This window comes from Mercenaria mercenaria, chromosome 17 (assembly GCF_021730395.1).
Source record: "Mercenaria mercenaria strain notata chromosome 17, MADL_Memer_1, whole genome shotgun sequence".
Taxonomy (NCBI): Eukaryota; Metazoa; Mollusca; class Bivalvia; order Venerida; family Veneridae; genus Mercenaria; species Mercenaria mercenaria.
Genome location: NC_069377.1, coordinates 6,976,835 through 6,997,394, shown reverse-complemented (window position 1 = coordinate 6,997,394; position 20,560 = coordinate 6,976,835). Strand labels below are relative to the sequence as shown.

General features: G+C 34.4%; 2 protein-coding genes across 2 annotated transcripts; both read left to right on the top strand.

Moving 5' to 3' along the window:
* Nucleotides 1-776: 776 nt before the first annotated feature.
* Nucleotides 777-11,955, top strand: LOC128546013 (uncharacterized). Its single transcript, XM_053528694.1, has 6 exons — nucleotides 777-5,570; nucleotides 7,220-7,334; nucleotides 8,258-8,587; nucleotides 10,287-10,421; nucleotides 11,493-11,602; nucleotides 11,929-11,955. The coding sequence occupies exons 2-6, from the start codon at nucleotides 7,265-7,267 to the stop codon at nucleotides 11,953-11,955; spliced, it is 672 nt and encodes a 223-aa protein (XP_053384669.1). The 5' UTR covers nucleotides 777-5,570; nucleotides 7,220-7,264.
* Nucleotides 11,935-18,918, top strand: LOC123537134 (uncharacterized). Its single transcript, XM_053528891.1, has 2 exons — nucleotides 11,935-12,999; nucleotides 15,148-18,918. The coding sequence occupies exons 1-2, from the start codon at nucleotides 11,958-11,960 to the stop codon at nucleotides 15,618-15,620; spliced, it is 1,515 nt and encodes a 504-aa protein (XP_053384866.1). The 5' UTR covers nucleotides 11,935-11,957; the 3' UTR covers nucleotides 15,621-18,918.
* Nucleotides 18,919-20,560: the final 1,642 nt, after the last annotated feature.

The window sequence follows — 20,560 nt, the reverse complement described above, 5'->3', positions numbered from 1 at the left end:
TAAATTGATTAATAGCTTTTCTATTATACTTTGCAGTTATCATAATGACTATTTGTTTTGTGAACTACTACAATTTAGTCCTGGAGTATTGAAGTGTTTATTTGTGTGTTACTGGAAGGTGTACACTTAAACGAGAGGTAAAAGAGCAGGTCGATATTTGAAGGTAATATGAATTACTGAATTGGTAATATGTCTTGCAAATTTATGTTTGTAATTATGTGGTTTCCCACGCGAATTTCGGTAACAGTGCATTCCTTTGTAATGCAGTGTTAAAAATAGACATGTGTAAACATCCATGCAATCAGTGTAGCAGACGATTTCTGTATACAAGTGGCGAGTTATTCATGTAGTCTGTTAAACTATATGTAGTACAAGTTAAAGCATACCAAAAGTTCCTTCTAGGGCACATCTTTATAAATATAAAATGACCATCTTGTAAAATTTTGGTTGCAATGTCTGTTTTATACTGCCAAAAAATACCAGGTAAGTATTTACGCTAGTTATTTAACATAAATTGTAAAATCAAACAACAAATTAAATCTGTTACCTCTTTCAGTAGAGTAAATACGGCAATAAGACATTGACCCGGTTAATGTATTATGATTCGATGTGTGAATTCTTGCACATAATTAGAGGGTCACAATGGGGTTTGTTTTCACATATTAACCATGCATTAGAAGGTAACGATAATATTTGGTTGTTTACATTTAAAGGCAAAGAAAATCTTCTATATAAGTGACCCCCCCCCCCCCCCCCCCCCCCCCCCCCCCCCCCCCCCAAATACCAGACTTTTTAATCCCCAATATACAAGATCCTGTCTGGTCCAGTCTGATAAGGGTCCATAAAACCCCTGTAGACTTGACATGTAGCGTAATTATTGTCAGAGAATCATAAATTTTATTGCCTACAGGTAAATTGGTTATTTCCTGTGTTTTGCATTTTATTAATTGAAATGCTGTTGCTTTTTAGTCTTTTTTCAGCATGTACACAAAATTATTTTAATTGATAAGATACTAATTTTGATTGCTTAGTCATGTTGAGTAATGTCCTGGCCAATTAAATTATAACTCTTATAGCAAAGCATTTCTCACTATAAAATAATTATTCAAAACTTAATAAGAGAAATTACAAGTTTGTTTATTCAATGATTATGATCTTTTTATCAAAAGTAACAAAATAAAAACAAAAAGAAAAGATAATTGCTGGATTTTATTAGAAATTAAAGAAGCGTTCAGTTGCATTTTTAATACATAAAGAAGGTTTATAGACAGAAGGATGTTATATATTAAAAATGCTTAATTCCTCTTGTGTTGTCTAAGTAATGTTAACTTTCTTTTATGTATAAGAAAATCTAGTAATAAAGATATATCATTGTTCAAAATACACAATAATTTATTACTTCTAAAAGCTATGTGCCTGAATGCATTTTTTATATTTTTGATAATAAAAAACAGCAATAATGAGATGTAATTGTTAAAAAACTTACTTTATTAAAAATATGATAAAACACTGTTGTATCTTATCACTTTGTTTATTTAGCCCTAATTCAATCAAGCTTTCTAAACTCGTTATAAAGGTGAGAACTGATTTGCTATAAAGGTGAGAAATATCACCTGCAATTTATTTACTGCACAGTAGCTACATTTTGTATACAGTAGCTTATTATGATAAACAGAAGCAAGTCTACCAATGGTCCTGACTTGTGTATCGGCCCTTATCGCCAATACGCAGACCTTATCATCTCCATAGGCCACATACCAGGCATACCAGAATCAGTGTCTTTAAATTTGCTGATATATGTCTATCTAGTGAATGTACATATGTTATGTTCAGGAGGAAATAAAAGAATCAATTAATCATCCTCGGGTTTAGTATTGTGTAAGTCGCCTCAATTGAGAAAGAATAGTTTAACGTCAGAGGTTATTTCTAAGGTCACGGAGTTTCATTGGCCAGCTTGTAATTACAACAGCTTTCGGTATCAGTAGCTCAGTCAAGTGTGACTTGTTGAACTATAATATTCCTTCTCAAGAGAAGGAATAACAAGTTAAAGCATAGCAAAAGTTCCTTCTAGGACACATCTATATAAATATATAATGATCATCTTGAAAAAAAATTGGTTTGCAATATCTGTTTAAAATATTGGTCATCAGTGTGCGGAACCCCAGAATTGGACACAAGGACAAGACTATTGTACCATATTGACATTCCGTATCCTCCCGTTTAATCAGGGAGTCAGTGGCGCAGTGGTCAGCAGTTTGGACTACGTCGGCGATCCGCGTTCGATTACCGGAACCGGATCGATTCCCGGTTGCGGCTGATATCCCGACTAGTGTTCAGTACTGGGTGATTTACTTTAATTTGGTACTGTTTCCAACAGTATCAGTCTAGACTGGATGCTGGAGAGGTAAATGACGCCTGCCGTGAGCTCGGCTGGAAATAAGTTGTTCCATCAGGTGAGGACTTTCGTCAAGAAGAAACTTTACTTACTTTTTAAGAGCACCTGGGGGCGTTACATTTTGCACGAAGAATGCGTTTATTTCTGTACCAAAATACAAAAAAAAAGAAAAAAAAGAAGAAAAAAACACTAAAATTTAAAGAAAAGAACTATGTTGTCTTATACTGCCTAAAATGTCAAACAGATGTTTTATGTAGACAAGCTTACTGTTGCTGAGTGGCTGCTTTTTAATTTCTGACTTTTGCAGCCACTGCAGTTCGACCGTCACAATATAAAACAAACTGTATACGTCGGATTAGTTCGACTAGTATTTGTGCTAACATAAATTGTTAAATCTAACACCAAAGTAAATACGTTACCACTTTCAGTGGAGTAAATACGGCAATAAGAATACAATGGCTATACATATTTGACCAGATCAATCCAATTCCACATGCTGCGTGAATTTGTCACATATAATTAGAGGGTCGCAATGGGATTTGTTTTCACATATCGGACCTTGCATTCGAAGGAAACGATAATATTTATTTTGTTGTTTACCTGTAAATTTGCTGATATATGTCTATCTGTTTGTACACATGTTACGCTCTTCAAGAATCAATCATCCTATGTTATCCGTGGAACGCGTTCAGTCAGAGTCGCCTCAGTTAGAAAAAAAAATATGTTTAACGTCAGAGAATATTTCTAGGGTCACGGAGTTTGATTGGCCAGCTTGTAATGACAACAGATTTCGAGGTCACTTGCTCAGTCAAGTGTTACTTACCGGCCCTAAGTATTCCTTCTCAAGAGAAGGAACAATAAACACATGAAAGAGTCTATTATTCATGATACCTGCTTACAAACAGAGGGTTTAAGCAACTTTATCTGAAAAGTATTTTCTTCTAAAGCGAAGTAATTAAGCTTCCATTTCACACATATATTAAGCAATGTTAAATTTTCATGAGCACGGATCAAGTAATTAAGTGCGCATGTGTGAGGAAAATAATTAGGTTCACTTTTCAATATACCACCGTTTCTTGCAGTATGTTTGTTCTTAGTCCTGATGGCTAATGTATATGGTTTGTATAGAAGAATATTGTTAATAAAACAATCAAATGAATAAATATAACGCAAGTTGGCTTCCTACAAAAAAGTAGTTATAACTTGTTGTCATTTGTAGAAGGGTGACTGTTTTTCAGATCTTAATCTATAGTTAGCCTTTCAGATCTTAATCTATAGTTAGCCCAATTGCTAATGTCTGACTGTATCAGCCAGTACTGGCTTAGGAAAAAGGGTACCATCCTTATCCTTTGTATTGGATTGTAACTGGATTTTGAATTTATGATTACTGCTTAAGGATAAACTTGTGTTGGATGGTATTTGATTTTGAATTTATGATTAATGTGTATTGACTGTGTTTCTCCCATTTGGTTATGTTAGATCATTTAAGAAAATGGTTGCCGATTATATCCATTGTGTTGGATGGTAACCGGATTTTGAATCTATGATCAATGTATATTGATGAACTCTGTTTAGCCCATTTGGCTGTGTTCGATCATTTAAAAAAAAACAGGTTGACCATTATATCCATTGTGTTGGATCATAACCAAATTTTTGATTTTTTTATTATTGTACATTAATTGTTTAGCCCATTTGGCCATGTTTGATCATTAAAAAAAATAAGTTGCCCATTACATCCATTGTTTTGGATGGTAACCAGATTTTGAATTCATGATTATTGTAAATTGATGAACTATGTTCAGCCCATTTAGCTATGTTCGTATTTTCAAAAGAAATCACCTTTAGAAGTCATGCAGACGATAAATAACACATATGAACAAAACAGCGATCAGGGGGCATGTATACAGGTGTTATGAGCGTGTCAGGGACGGCAATGAGTCACTAGACGTCGCCAAATAACCGGAAGATCTGAATGGGTACGTTTACACAAGAACGTCTCTCTTATTTCCAACGCTGAAAGATAAACTCCGAGGGGTCCATTTCCAGGACCTTGATCGTTTGAAAACTGAATGTAAAAATACATTTTCATCTCTTTCAAAGGACTTGTATGTTGATGCTTTACGTATATAGGTAAAAGACATAAGAGCGCTGTATAGAAAATCGAGTAAGTGAGAAACGTCATCTCGAACGTCAATAACGTCAGTGACGTGCGGCGATCGCTGCAAGCATGCCTTCCGTATATGTCGATATCGGTAAAACTATGCAGCATATCTTATCGATATTCTGGACAATTCTTCAAATAGATGAAGGTACTTCGGTAGGCATTTTTGTTTATTCCGGGGCCCTTTTATAACACACGATTTTATGGCTACAGTGACATTACTTTTGGATCAACCCTCGTAATAGTTAACATGTGTAACTGTTAACAGTAGTTTAAGTTAACTGATGTAAACGTTAGTTGTAGTAACAGGTAATAGTTAACTACTATAACTCCTGACAGTAATAATAGCTAACTAGGGTAATCAAAATAAACTAATTCACCTTCCAGCAGGGGTAAGAATGGTAAACAACAATTAGTTTCAGTCCTTAGGGGCAATTTGTGTGGGTAGGTTGAAGAACGAGAAACTATGAATATTTGTGTTAGGCATTACAGTAACAATATTTCGTTCAAATTAAACAACTTACATGTATTTTATTAATTATTAAATAGACACTGTCCTAAAATGTTCAAATTATTCCTATTTGTCAAAATCTGTAGCTTCCTCGGCCGTGATCTATTACCTATATGTGCTCATAGTGTTAGAATGTCCTCCTCACAAACTACAGGCCCAAATCCGAAATAATTTTTCAGGAATATATTTGGATTTACCCTCTTCCAAGATTGTTGAAATCGTTCTGACAAGTAAATGCATATATGCATATGGCTTCCAGATTCCCCCCAAATAGCAGAAACTTTTTAAAAAATTCCTGCACGAAACTGTTGGACCTATGTTCAATAATAATTTCACAAATTCTTTTTACAAATTTTAGTGGGAGATCCAGCTCTTCCGATTCGGCTGCACTGCACGAAGAAGGTGTTGTGGTAATTGTCGCTATTTCAACTATAGTTCGACCTTGACGGAATGATATACTTTTTCAATTGGGTTATATCGTTTTTCGGTGCATTTTCCATAGAGTAAGTTTGTATGTTTCTGTTTACCTTGAACTTTATTATATCGCTGGCGCAACTGGTAGAGTGTAATGATTAAAAACCATGAGGTGCGAGTTCAAGCTCATGTTACGACCGTTTTTTTCGTACATTATTTTTATTTCATTTTAGTAAAGAATGTTTGAAGCCTCTTTTTCAAAACCATTTTATATATTTTAATAATAATCTTTGACTTATTTTTTCCTTGTTTCTATATTTTTGATATATTTTACTACTTTTACTTCAATTTAATTCATGTCACATAATTTCAACTTCACTTGTTGTGTCTATTCAGCTGTGTCAGTCTCGTCAGCTCGATGATGTATCGGAATCCGAGTTAAGCTCAATGATCACCGTTGCTGGAATATCGCCTATAGCAATATATAGTGTGCAATGTTTATCGAAACAAACGATTCTTTTAATGTGAACTTACCAAAGCTCGAACCTCAAAAAGCGAGTTTGTTAAGCCAATACCATATGCTTTGGGACATGCATCCGTTTACTTTCATCGATAACTTATACTGCTTTACTATGTAACACATATATGTCCCTACTCTTTTTGGACGAATCAACTGTCCCGCATAAAATAGTCATGGCTCAAAATTCGCTGTCGAACTATACTTTGTATATAATAAACAGAATATTCCAGTCTTTGTCATGGATATGAATGTTCTTCTCGTATATTGCGATAAAAAAATGGAGTTCAGTCGTGGCTACACCACACATGAAACATTTTATTTTCATACTTTTCGATGAAAGTGGAAAACATATTCATGCAAAAAATATATCATGTGTTTCATAATTACTGAACTTTTCTAGTGTATTAAATCACTTAAAACACATAATTGATTTTTATGGGATAACCTAAATGAATAAATAGATTGCAGTTTGAACATCTACCATTGTTGAAAGATTGTAGTGACTGGAGTTTTCTAATTCATCGAAGATATTGTAGATATTCATTATTTTGATTCAGAAGGAAATGTACATTCAGATTTGTTCTCTCAGCCATCAAATGTAAAAAGAATCCTATATACAACTTATATACTTAAGAAAAAATAATTTTCAGTAAACACGATAATGTTACATGACTATAATACAAATAATCGGCTAAGTCAATAGGGAAATGCGAGGTTATTATGCATATCAGATATGCTGACTGATCGACTACATGTGTGCCATTGTTTTCTAACTTAGAATAACTTAAATATCAGAGAACTTGTCAGACATGATGCAAAACTTTCGGCTATAATAATTTGTGTAAAAAAAAATGATTAAAAAATTGCCTGATTTTGGAGAATTCACACACCACACAGGACAGATAATGATGTCATTCAACCACCAAAACGTAGCAGAAACCCACGGACTCGACATATAAATGATGACTTTGTGTGTAACGAAGTATTTTTTTTTCAAAATGAAGGCATTGCTATGTTGTATAAGAGTTAGGATAGTCAAATTGACCTAAGACATCAAATAGTCAGACTATGTAAAACTATCCTTAGGTTTATAACCATTAAACCTGTGTGCACGCATCATTTACAAAATAACTCGAATAGCAAACTATCTTTACTTTACTTCCGTTTTTTCAAATTTAAAGCGTTTTATAAAGGTCACTTTATACATGTTGATTACAGGTTTGTGACGTTTTAAAAGTGATATCACTAAAGAAGTGCGTTTTAATGCTAATCATGATTTTGATATTGGCTCAGTTTGTGATGGTTGCTGCCGGTCTTGGCATTAAACATTCAGGTAAGACTAGCAAACAAACATTTGTGATAACTAGGAAGTGAAATAAAACATTTTTTTATTTATTTTTATCTCTCATTTGTAAAAACAAGGTAGGAGATAGAAAAAAAGAAAATTAGGAATAAAGTAAATCTTATGCTAAAACGAAGTCAAAAGGGCTGTCGATCGACAAGAAATCAAAGATCGATCATCAGATTCTTCAACGGACATGGAAGATTATCATCATAATTATAACGAATGGTAAGATCAACATTATGGACGATAAAAATTCTCAAAATACTATATTTATTTACATATAATTAAATATGTATTTTTACAGACAAGTTTTAACACTATCTTTCTAGCTTCATATGATTATAAATTTTCAATGCACGTGCTCTTGCTTGTAAGTGAAATAAGTATTTAAAGACAAGTATCGAATTTCGTCAAAAACGAATTCACTAAAATTACTATTAAATTCATTATCTTATAAAAGTGTTCAAATGAATATTCTTCTTGATCCCACAGCGACACAAGTAAGACTCCGTTTTTTCTTGCCTACCTAGCGGGGAAAGTATACATTTATCCGAGCACGTGCCGGGGATAGATATTCCTGTCTTTCCCTAGGGAAAAACCTTGTCTAAAATAGCGTGCACTAAGGTGACGTCACATAGTACTGGTACCATGGTGACGTCATAAACTTTATAAATAATATCAGGAAATACCCAAACCTATTTGTCTCCACGATCTATTTTGAACATGATAGGCAAGAAAACTGATCTAACATGTCTGCCTGTGTAAGACAGCTGTTTTCCCTACCCTCGGGACAGCATGGATAAAAAACCTCGCTAACGCTCGGTTTTCCATTCCACACTGTCCCTCGGGTAGGGAAAACCCCGTCTTACACAGGCAGGCATGTAAGATCCTTATAAACTTGTTTATTTCAGACAATACGCCAACGGAACCATTTCTTTTTATAACAACCTGCAACTACACACATGTCCCCATTAATTGTGGCACTAGGTCGACAATATGCATACATTCAGTACAGTACGGGTACAGGGAAGGCTGCGAACGCATATGTTGTAGCTATAATGCCAGTGATTGCATCGTGCATGACAACAAGTCGAAGAATTTGCATAACATCCAGCAAGAATGTTCAGAAAAAAGAAGTTGCAATGTATCATTGGATGGAAAACAGTCGTTATGTTCTACAATCAATGCAGTTGCATCATACATAGTTATGCAATATTCGTGTCCTTCAAGTGATTCAAAGGGTAAGAAAAGCCTGATAATAAGTTAATTTTATATGAAAGTCATCATCAAACCTTTCATACTGCTAAAAGATTTTTTAAAATCGGACAACTGTTGAAAAAGATATGGCAGTTTGAAATTTAAGAAAATGGCTGATAATAGAGGCAGCCATTTTAGTGTGTTTATGACGTCATTTACGCACTGCTGCATGAATACTTCATTTAGCAAATAACCTTTTAAAAGACTAATTTTCATATGCTTCATGAGTGTAAGGTGTAAAACATGATAAGTTCTTTCACTATAGGTGGAAAAAATAGAGAAACTATTTTACAGTAATAAGTAAATGTAGTTCAGATGTGTATTTAAAAAATAATAAATCCGCCATTTTGTTTCTTTGTTGCCATGGAAACAAAATGACAGCCTATTTGACCAAATATTTAAATGCTCATACCTTTCTCATCTTTACTCCGATTTTGAAAATTCTTTCACTTCTTTAAATGATTTAAGAGATCCCAGCTGACAAAATTAATGTTAGAACAACATTGCCTTTCCCTTTCAGGTACGTTTTTTATTTAACTTACTTAATTAGTTTAAATCACGATGATTTTTGGCTTTCAAAACGACTTTTCTTTTATCAAAACATTTTTTATCTAGGGTGTTTATGAACGGACAATTATTTGAGACATAGCATATGCTTGTTTCTGTTTAACTTGCCTTGTGTTAGTAGACCAAAACAAAAGTGAAGCTATCATTTATTCACCTAAAGATTTATTGTTATTCTGTCTTTAAACAGATTTAAGGCCGTTTCCGTCATATTTTATAATATTTATTATCTAAATGGGACTTCTATATTCAACAACCAGTCAATAAATTTTATTAAAATCTGCCCTGGGAAATAACCGTTTCATACTTTGATTATTATCAGATATCTATTATTTCAAATCTAAGGTAAAGTAATCCATATTAACTTCGAAAGAGGATAATATAGTCAAGCTGCTAGAATCTTGAATTTCTTTTTTTTTCTTTTTTTTTTTTTTTGTTTACTCATATTGCAATACATGTGTTGTATATTTTGAGACCTATATATTGGCAGCAGACATATGTTTCTTTCCATCTATCGGTTATTTCATGAACAAATTTCAACTTTAAAAATTATACGGGCTTTAATTTCTAATAAATTGTCATAAAGCAGTTCTAGATTTAAAGATGTACCGCATTTTGAATTTCCGGTGGATGACAAAAATATTATTTAATACATTTTATTTCGTTTCTTTTTACAAAATACTGATCATTACGCAATTAAATGCTCTATTCAAATCGATCTTTGCATATATAAGCATTTTCCGTGACTAGAGGTAGCCGGTGCTCTACATAATTTTATTCGGCTCAAATAACAGTTTTTGGATAATTCAGTGAAGAAATCAGATTGTGAAATTTGTAGTACATTCAAACCTGTCTGTAAAGACCACCATTGGGAGAGCCAAAATGTGGTCTTTATCCACAGGTTAAAATACACTGTAAATGTTAAAAACTGGAAACAAAACATGTGGTCTTTAGAGCCAGGTGGCCTCTGTTCAGAGGTGGCCTTTAACACAGGTTTGACTGTAGTTAACAAGATATACATCTGTAATAAGTAATGTTTTATTGAAGATTTATTTTAGAAAGAGTGATTATTATTTTGGTCGATAAAGAATTGGTATTTTTACTAGCACTTTTTTGCAGCTATTGCAAATAATAAGGCGAATATTGTTCTTATTGCTGCTGCACTTACAAGTTCCATAGTTGCTATTGTTGCGATCGGATGTCTTGTTGTCTTCTTAGTGGTGAGATTTAAACGGCGACACCGTATGAGAACAGGTACGTAAACTAGCTTTAATTATAAGATACAAGCTTAGTGGATATTTCTATACAAACTCATACTGAAGATAATGATATAAAATTGTTGTTGTGCTATCTTAAATTCTAGTTGAAAATCTACAATCCAATCTGAAGTACATTTGTAAACTGTTGTGTTAGGATAGACCAAAATCTAGGTCAACTCGACAACATTAGCTATGGATAGCTATTGACCGACATGAATAACAAGTATATATAATAACAAAATAAAAGTGTACGTGCATGTATTAGGGTTACAGCATTAGCAAATCACAATAAATATTAATACATACAAATTTGATTTAACCTGAAATACATCTGTTAATATTGGCCTAGGCCTAAAAACCAGTTAAAAGCATAATGCAAGCAACCAGCACATGTACAATACTAAGCAAAGTAATAATACAAAGGTTGACAGAGGGTGGAAAAAGGTGGAAAAAAGGGCAAGAACTGAACCTAGCAAAAACAATTGAATTAGAGCAACAATCTGCCCGTCCCACGAGTTAATCAGACAACGGAATTGATTCACTCCCGTTACATACTATGATTATTATCAGATATTCCCCTGAAACTAGTGGAATGAGTTCCATAGTCTGGGAAAGATATGAGACCGTATCTTCTGTTTCTTACTTCAGCCGTGTTGGTGTATCTAAAAGAATACGATTTTTTTTTTATTTTAACTAAGTCGTGGAGATAAGATTGTGACTGCTTATTATCTTGAAAGTTTCTATGGTTGTATATCATAACCTTCTAATTTTTAAGGTTGGAATTTGAGATTTACTTAAAAGCCTGTCGTAATCTGACTGGTAATCCTTGTACATGAATCGTAAAGCTCTTTTTCGTACGTTTTCTTTCTTTTTTGGTATTTACTTCTCCACAGAAATGCTTTATTAATGGACGGAAATTGAATTCTGCCTTTTTTATATGTAAAATGCAATCGTAGGTACGCTATATTGAAAATAAATGATTAAAATATTAAATGTCCGTATACTGATTACATTACATTTTTACAAACATTGTATTTGATATTACATATTAAAATCTGTTTTAAAGGTGCTTTCAATTCACCGTCCATCAGTCAATCTTGCTCAAACACAGAAAATCATCCATTGTTGGAAGGAATGGGGTCAAATGAACAGCTTTTAGAAAAAGGTGAATATTATGTACATTGTAACTCCATTATACATTTTGTACTTTTTTTTTCTTGCATGTTGATATCAAATATGATTAATGAGTCGCCAGTACATAGCTTGTGTTATATTACAGGTTAATGTTCAACGCATATTTACTGGGCTAATAAGTAAATCATTTAAAAATAAAACTGTGAAAATTAATTTCTTATTTCCTCAGAACATCGGGAAATAGTTTTGACTATTGATCGGCAAAACATTCAATAAGTGTATACTAGAAATTACATTTTGAGAAAACACAATCCTTAACACAAACTCTATACCAGTTGTATTTAATCTTATTTCTTATTATCTTGTAGGCAGAAGACAATGGATTAACTGTATAAAAATGGAAGATGCCACTAACAGAAGAAGGGAAGCACACCGATTGCTCAATATGAGAATATTACCCGATCAGTCTGAACTTGAGTCGGCTTGCTGCGCATTCGGGAGGCGTTCCGAAATATGTTTAACTATCTGCGATACAATATCCGAGTATATCAAAACACAGTCGACTGAGATTGCTGACGTATGGGCCGCATACAAATGCATCGATTACAAGAAAAATAACAAAATTAATATTGTTTTTGTTGTCATTACAAGGAATAGCAATGTTGGCGTCAACATAAATCACTATAACATTTATGAAAGGAACACTAAAGTTTACAACGAAGAAAGTAGAATAGTCTTGGCAGAAGTGGAAAACGGTCAGCAGAACGATGATAAATTTACGGAAGAAGAAGTGGAGGCATTAGAAAATTGCATTTCCGAAAACGCAGACACGTTAATGGACAATCACAAAAATTTAAATATCATATCCCCAAGTATGAAAAAATCTATAGCTTTTGGCACAAAAGATGCTATGATACACGATAAGTTATGTATTGCTTTGTATGTTCATATCAAGGGTTTAATACCTGTTGCAGAACTTCCCTTTCCATCTGACATTTGCGGCTATCCGACTGATGTTTTAGAAGATGGTTTTACACAATTTGGTGGTGGACCATTGGATTTTCATCAGAAATTAAAGATGGGATTAGCAATTCATGCTAATGTTAAAAACAACAACGGAGAACTACTTGTAGGAACACTTGAAGGATTTCTTGACCATCCATCATTTGGTCTTTGTGGTTTAACATGTGCACATGTTGTTGTCTCTGGCGATGAAATGGAGAAAATTAAAAACTTAGGATGCATAAGCTTAATGGAAAATGATAAACAAGTGTTCCAACCTGTTGATCATAGAGCACTATCATTTGGACGAGTAGTTTCTGCTGTTTACACCGAAGGTGGTAACGGTAGGATTGGAATGGAAGTCGCCCTTTTCGAGATATTCGATAGACATCCAGTAGATGGTTCTTTTCCTACATCCAAAAACTACCGTGACATAGGTAGGCTAAGACGTTACACCTAATTCAAACGGCATAATGGCTTTCAAACGGGGATTTCAGTTTCTATTCCTTTTATATTATAAACTGTTTCTAAGTTTGTCAATACCATGTAATAGCATGAATGAGTATCAGGAGTAATACAACTTAAATTCTCAAAGATAGAATTATATTTCCTACTGCGATACATAAGCGGAGACATTGTATTGTAATCCATGAAATGAGGAATCAAGCGACTAATTATTACTGTTTAAAGTATGATACTTTTACGATCAAACAAATTCTATCAATGTAAGAATCATATCTGAATGTACGGTGGTATGTTTAGGACATGCAATTATTTTTTTAGATTAAATTATCTCGTGCGCACGACATCTTATTTCGAGCGCTCGACATCTTATCTCGAGCGCACGACATCTTATCTCGAGGGATCAACATCTTATCTCGTGCGCACGACATCTTATCTCGAGCGATCAACATCTTATCTCGTGCACAAGACATCTTATCTCGCGCGCACGACATCTTATCTCGAGCGATCAACATCTTATCTCGTGCGCAAGACATCCTATTTCGAGCGATCAACATCTTATTTCATGCGCAAGACATCTTATCTCGAGCGCACGACATCTTATCTCGAGCGATTAACATCTTATCTCGTGCGCACGACATCTTATCTCGAGCGATCAACATCTTATCTCGTGCGCACGACATCTTATCTCGAGCGATCGACATCTTATCTCGAGCGCACGATATCTTATCTATATATTTTCAGGTCCTTTGTGTGTATTTAGGTCATCAGTAAAAAATACGGACAAGTTGATAATTAGGGTCCCGCCTTTTCCGACGTTATTTAAACTTCCCACAAGTACATGTACAAGTTTATCACATCATTTGGGAGAGCAGTGCACATAATTGGTCATCCTGTCTTCAAAATTAAATGAACATAATCAATGATGCTTTCTGCATGTTAGAATAGCGACAAATCGCAGTTCGACTGATAAATTCGCGCAGAAAAGTTATAAAATTGCATGCATGAATTAAGGGAAATCAAGGAAATTCTTTAATATATGGACGAGGCCTACATACTAAATCTTTTCTTTTGTCAAGGACTTAAATTTATTTCTTCGCGTCGTCACTGAATTTTTGCTGCCTTTTTTATCAGTTTGCTTATTTAAATTATAACCTTGCAACATGTGAAATGGTTGAAAGCATAATCGAAACAAAAGCAAAAACGATGGCAGTCGTATGTTTTTACTGATGATCTGAATTCACACAAAGGGCCTAAATATATATTGATAAGATGTCGTGCGCTCGAGATAAGATGTTGATCTCTCGAGATAAGATATCGTGCGCACGAGAAAAGATGTTGATCGCTCGATATAAGACGTTGTGCGCACGAGATAATATGTTGATCGCTCGAGATAAGATGTCGTGCGCACGAAATAAGATGTTGATCGCTCAAGTTATGATGTCGTGCGCACGAGATAAGATGCTGATCGCTCGAGATAAGATGTTGATCGCTCGAGATAAGATGTCGTGCGCACGAGATAAGATGTTGATCGCTCGGGATAAGATGTCGTGCGCACGAGATAAGATGTTGATCGCTCAAGATAAGATGTCGTGCGCACGAGATAAGATGTTGATCGCTCGAGATAAGATGTCGTGTACACGAGATAAGATGTTGATTACTCGAGTTGAGATGTCCTGCGCACGAAATAAGATGTTGATCGCTCAAGATAAGATGTCGTGCGCACGAGATAAGATGTTGATCGATCGAGATAAGATGTCGAGCGCACGAGATAAAATGTTGATCGCTCAAGATAAGATGTCGTGCGCACGAGATAAGATGTTGATCGCTCGAGATGAGATGTAGTGCGCACGAGATAATTTAATCTTAAAAAAATTAAATGCATGTCCTAAACATACCACCGTATGAATGTAACAAACCTACAACAAAAGTATTCATAGTGTCCACTGAATGTGTCCATTTCAGACCTTTCAGAATGTCTTTTTAGAAATTTTCTACTGCTGTATCAGTGCACTTGCAGAGCAATTCAGTGTTTAATGACAGTTGATTGTCAATAATGGATGGTTCACGAATCATTATTTATTAACATTTTATTCTATGATAAAATTTCTTTATATTTTAAGGATTTGACGACAGTAACCCTATGGTTTTCGGTACAGGAAAGGTGTGTAAAAGGTCAAATATACGAAAACGGTCTGAGGTCTATAAATACGGAATAAGTACTGAAGTCACAAGAGGGAGTCTTGGATTACTTGGATCTGTAGTCAGAACAACGGAAATGTCTGGTCGTTCGGAAGCGCTTGAATATCGTCTCCACAACCAAATTCCAGTGCTGAGGATAGATGGGAAGGATTTTGCTTTGCCAGGGGATTCAGGGGCACTTGTTTTCTTTGATGATAACTTTGGAGATTCCGTAGCTATAGGTGTCGTTGAAGGAGGTCAAAACAACGGCATAGTGTTTGTTACACCTTTGTATGATATTCTAAGTGCTTTGGACTGCCCTCCTACAATGAAGAGGTTTATCCCGCTCAATTCAGTTTCAACGGACTCAGGGATGTTTATGGAATGTGATGACACAGAGTACATGGATATGTGAAAACTATCTTTTAAAACAAAATCAATGTATCGTTTCAGCCAAATAGATGTAATATAATACACGGAAAGCCCGAGCGGGGCCTTAGGCCCCGCGAGGGCTAGAAGCACCTTTAGATAACATGTATTACGTATGTGAAATATATGAAATAGTATTTAAAACAAATGGGATAAATATTTCCAATACCATGCAAATTGAATTTCATCTCCAGTTGACATCGGGGCCGACATTTTGAAAGTCTTTATTATTTAGGCGCTTATTGGTCAAAGTTATGCGCAATGGCTCATTGAGCCTGACCGGAAATGATGACTTTTGGAAAATTTAATTACGGCTATATTTACGACCAACAAAATGTGTATATTTATCTTTATCTAATTATTTAGAAGGAAAAAATACGATCACAAATTCGATAAATTTGCGAGGAATTTGTACGCCCTAACTGGAAGCTTTTGTCAGATTCTTGTTTTTCTAGGAACTGATGAATTAGCATAATAAACTTAATGTTTTTTTTTAGTATTGTAGTTTAGACATGGATTGTGCTCATTTTTGAATTTTTGTTTTGCTGGTTGAGTAAATGAATAACGGTGACTATCAGAAACCGATGTTAAAATGCCTCGAATCCAAGAGAGAGTTAATTAAGAAATAATATATCTCATCCAGTGATTTGTCGTTGAATAAATCATTGTTTGGAGTTCAGATGCGGAGGAATTATATCACGAGGGCGCAGCCCGAGTGATATAATAATACGCATCTGAACGACAAACAATGATTTATTCAAGAGCAAATCACTAAATGAGATATATTATTTCGATTCTAACACGTTACTAAGGATTTAAGTACATCCTTGATTTGCCCGTTTTCGATCGGTTTCTTTTCCAGCGCGTCGCTTTGCCGTTTGACGCCATGACGTAATAATTGTGACGTCAGAACAGTGATTTCTTGTATAATAATTCACTGTTTTCTGCCTTCTTTGTTTAATAGGAAAATGAATCGGTTCGTGTTAGAATCAGAAATAGAGTTTAAAAAACGAACTTGACAAGTTTATGTGTATCAACAGTACTATGCATTAGGTTTAAAGTACTACATACAGTGTATTCAGATAAACATAGTATAAATGTGACAGGCTCCTTTATTAACAATTAACTGTAACTACATAACATTTGATTATGAATAAAGCTCTATATGCGAACTTAATCTAATATTTAGTAAAGTAAATAACATTGGATTAAGATTTTATACATTTGAAGTAAAGATAGTATTAAGTATAAGTTTAAACTCAATTTTGATTAAAGCTTTAAGTTAATAATAATTCTGTGGGTAGCCCCCTGGACAAAACATACACTGGTAGCATGAGGGTTGTTGCACATTTCATTACCTTCCCTGAACAACTAAATTAAACTGCGTCTGCTATCGCTGTGGTTGCACATAGTCTAGACTTATTCAAATTATTTTACTGTTTTATCCACCAAATTTATACATAACACAGTTTTTCATGAACTGCATCTTTATTTAGCTTTTTAACGGGCTTTCCGCGTCATAGGTGGCAAGTAATTTCATATTAAAAAGTTTACAATTATCGACAGTTCAATTGAAATTTTTCTTAAATTGTTCAATTGCCATAAGTGTATCAATTCGATTACGAAATATCGTCAACCATTTTATTAAGTGTAATTGTTGAAAACGTAAACACCTTATCGGAAATATTTGCGGTATTTGTATATATCGACGCCCCATAATTAGAAGGGCTTAAGTGCTAGTTATGCCCTTTATGAATTATACATTTTTTGAAAGTACATACCAAGGGGCATAGTTCTATTAGAAAATTAGAAAATTAGAAAGTTTTTCAGAATCATAGTAATAGAAGGGCGTATCTGCACTTAAATGTTGTACTAGAAGGGTCGACTTACGCCCTTAAAATTAGAAAGCGTATCTGTCATAAATAGTTGTTTCTTTTTTTTTTTTTTCGTTTTGCCGAAAACTATGATTTTCCACTTACGTCCTTCTAATTCTGAGGCGTCGGTATATCTCTATATATTTTTCAATACATAATTATGGCTATCTCACATGTCACAGGAATATTTTCTTCACCGCAATAGAATATTTAAACTGTTACTTGTAGTCACTAAACTAAATAGGCTGTAATTCATTAGGGTTTCCAAACAGATGTTTCATTTCATAAACAAAATGTTAAAAGAATTCAAAACGAGGTAAACATAATGCTTTATATGTAAACGCCATTAGAGCAGGCTCTTCGATAAGTCCTATCAGTCAGACTAAATATCATCATATATGTACGTGCAGCTGTTTTTAAATTGTAATTGTATCTAATGTTTTTTTTTTTTTTTTGTTTTTTTTTTTTTTTTGTTTGTTTGTTGTTTTTTGTTGTTGTTGTTTTTTTTTGTTTTGTTTTTTTGTTTTGTTTTTTTAGTGTTTGGTATACAGTAGGTAAATTATAAACTTGCAGCTTGATGGAATAAACTATCTGTTATACAAAGGGGAAGGAATTTAAGCATGTGAATTACTGACAAACGTTTAAAGTGTACTATTATTTTGCACCATTTTTACACGTTACTTTGTCCGAAAATCGGAAAATCTTAAGTGTTCATTACATATGATTAGATATGACTTAATGGAAACTGTGACTGAAATGTTTGTTTCTGAACTAATATGGAAAGTGAAAACCACGACTTTGTCCGTCTTTAGAGCTTTTATCTTACACGTGTGTAACATATTTCTATTTTTCGCTAATTCAATACAAGCATCTCTGAAAATCTGAATATATCACCACTAAAGAAAGAGCAGAGGTCAATTCTTTTAAGTATTAGTTTAGTCATATGATCATCAAACATGCCGTGCTGGTTCACTGTGTGAAGTGTAGTAAATTTATTCAATTCATAATGCTGTTTTTAAGTTTTCCTTAGATATTGAAAAAAAAAACAGTTCTTTGATGAACCTTGTAAGATTGATTTTTTTTTTGATATTAAAATGATTTTAATCAATGGAAAATCGACGGTCTCAAAATAATACTATTCATTACTAGTGGTGTATTGGGATAAGGCATTGTAATTCCTCTGCTTTATGACATATATCTTATTCAAAGTGTATTTCACTTTTTCAAAAGTGCATGGCATTGTTTCACTTTCATTGTATTTCTCCTGTGTGTTGTAGCCTGATTTTACACAGCTTCTATCTTGTCTGGTGTTTATTACATTACTTGTAATAAAAAGATTTGTATCAACATTTCCAATCGGATTTCGGTTAATGCATTAATAAAACTTCTAATAAAACCAGATAGACAACGTTCATGTGTTATTATCTTTCCTGACAATTTGAAAGGTTTTGCGTACTAGTCTTCTTTCAACCGCCTCAGTAGCCTAGTGGTAGAGCGTCCGCTTCGAGTGCGGGAGGTCGTGGGTTCGATCCCGGCCGCGTCATACCAAAGACATAAAAATGGTACTAGCAGCTTCCTCGCTTGGCGCTCAGCATTAAGGTGATCGTGCTAGGACTGGTAAGCCCGGTGTCAGTATAATGTGACTGGGTGGGGTATCAAGCCACGTGTCTACGGCGTGATATTCCAGTGAGGCAGCACTATAAGGTTGGGAGAGGGATAACGCACAGGCCGCGCATGGTATTGTTATGCGCATGTGCAAATATCGTGTAAAAATAGCCATCTAAAAATAGCCATCCCAAATAAAAGTCTATTTTTAGATAACTAGCCTGTTTTCTGTTTTCAATTAACATCATGGAATGGGATGAGGAATTCACTATGAAGAATGACTCTTATTACGGTTCATTTGTTCTATTGAGGCAGCAAAAAATGCCATTGACGACTTTGAATATTTTACTTCTTCCTCATTTTCGGAAACAAGATCGACAAGACACTTCGGACAGTTTTGTATAGAAGGGAAAGAAATTATTGTTAGAGTTCAACACTAATTTCAGACCCGAAGCCGCCCAAGTCATGAAGTATGTTAATAAGTCGTTTTTACGGCAATAGTGCATTGAAATAAAACAGCTATCTAGCATGCTCTGTATTAGTAGTCTTACTCTATGTAAACATTCACGACTGTTATCAAAACTAGAAAGAAACAGTAACTTAAGTGCAGACAAGTATGGTTTGAGGCTGCGTTTTTGGAACATGGTTTTCCCTGTTGGATATTCTTCCTTGTTTGTATCAGTATTATAGATAACTATGCCCTAACTGTTGTCATGGTTCGATAGCTACGGCTGACCCATGGCATCTGTGAGTACTATGGATAACATGCTGCTCCGCATATTTTTGTACTTCAAAAGCATCATGTAGCTGGAACATGGTATATATGAGTATTTTAGATAGCTATGCTCCGACTGTTGTCCTGGTTAGATAACATGGTATATATCATTACTATGTTCACCATGCTCCAACCATTGTTGTGTTTCTGTTACCTCAGCGGAGCATTGTAAATGCCATTACTATAGTTATCCATGCTCCAACTGTACTGATGGTTCAGTAACAACAGCTTGAGGACGGTATATATAAGTACTATAGATAACCATGCCCAAACTGTCATCATGGTTCGACAACAACAAGCAGAGCATAGTATTTATCAGTATTATAGTTAACCATGACCAAACTGTAGTGATGGTTCGGTAGAAACAGATTGAGCACTGTATATATGAGTACTATAGATAACCATGCCATAACTGTTGTCATTGTTTGGTGACAACAGCCAACAGCTGGAGCGTTATTTATATCAGTACTATAGTTAACCATGACCTAACAGTTGTAATGCTCCAGTAGCAAACTGTAGTGATGGTTCGGTAGCAACAGATTGAGCACGGTATATATGAGTACTATAGATAAACATGCCCTAACTGTTGTCATTGTTTGGTGACAACAGCTGGAGCATTATATATATCAGTACTATAGTTAACCATGACCTAACAGTTGTAATGCTATAGTA

What these genes read in the sequence shown, in the direction of transcription:
- LOC128546013 (XM_053528694.1), top strand. Translation starts at nt 7,265, where the DNA reads ATGCTAATCATGATTTTGATATTGGCTCAGTTTGTGATGGTTGCTGCC. An exon ending in TCTTGGCATTAAACATTCAG is followed by an intron (nt 7,335 to 8,257) that starts GTAAGACTAGCA and finishes TGTTTATTTCAG; the next exon opens with ACAATACGCCAACGGAACCA. An exon ending in TCCTTCAAGTGATTCAAAGG is followed by an intron (nt 8,588 to 10,286) that starts GTAAGAAAAGCC and finishes ACTTTTTTGCAG; the next exon opens with CTATTGCAAATAATAAGGCG.
- LOC123537134 (XM_053528891.1), top strand. Translation starts at nt 11,958, where the DNA reads ATGGAAGATGCCACTAACAGAAGAAGGGAAGCACACCGATTGCTCAAT. An exon ending in CAAAAACTACCGTGACATAG is followed by an intron (nt 13,000 to 15,147) that starts GTAGGCTAAGAC and finishes TTATATTTTAAG; the next exon opens with GATTTGACGACAGTAACCCT.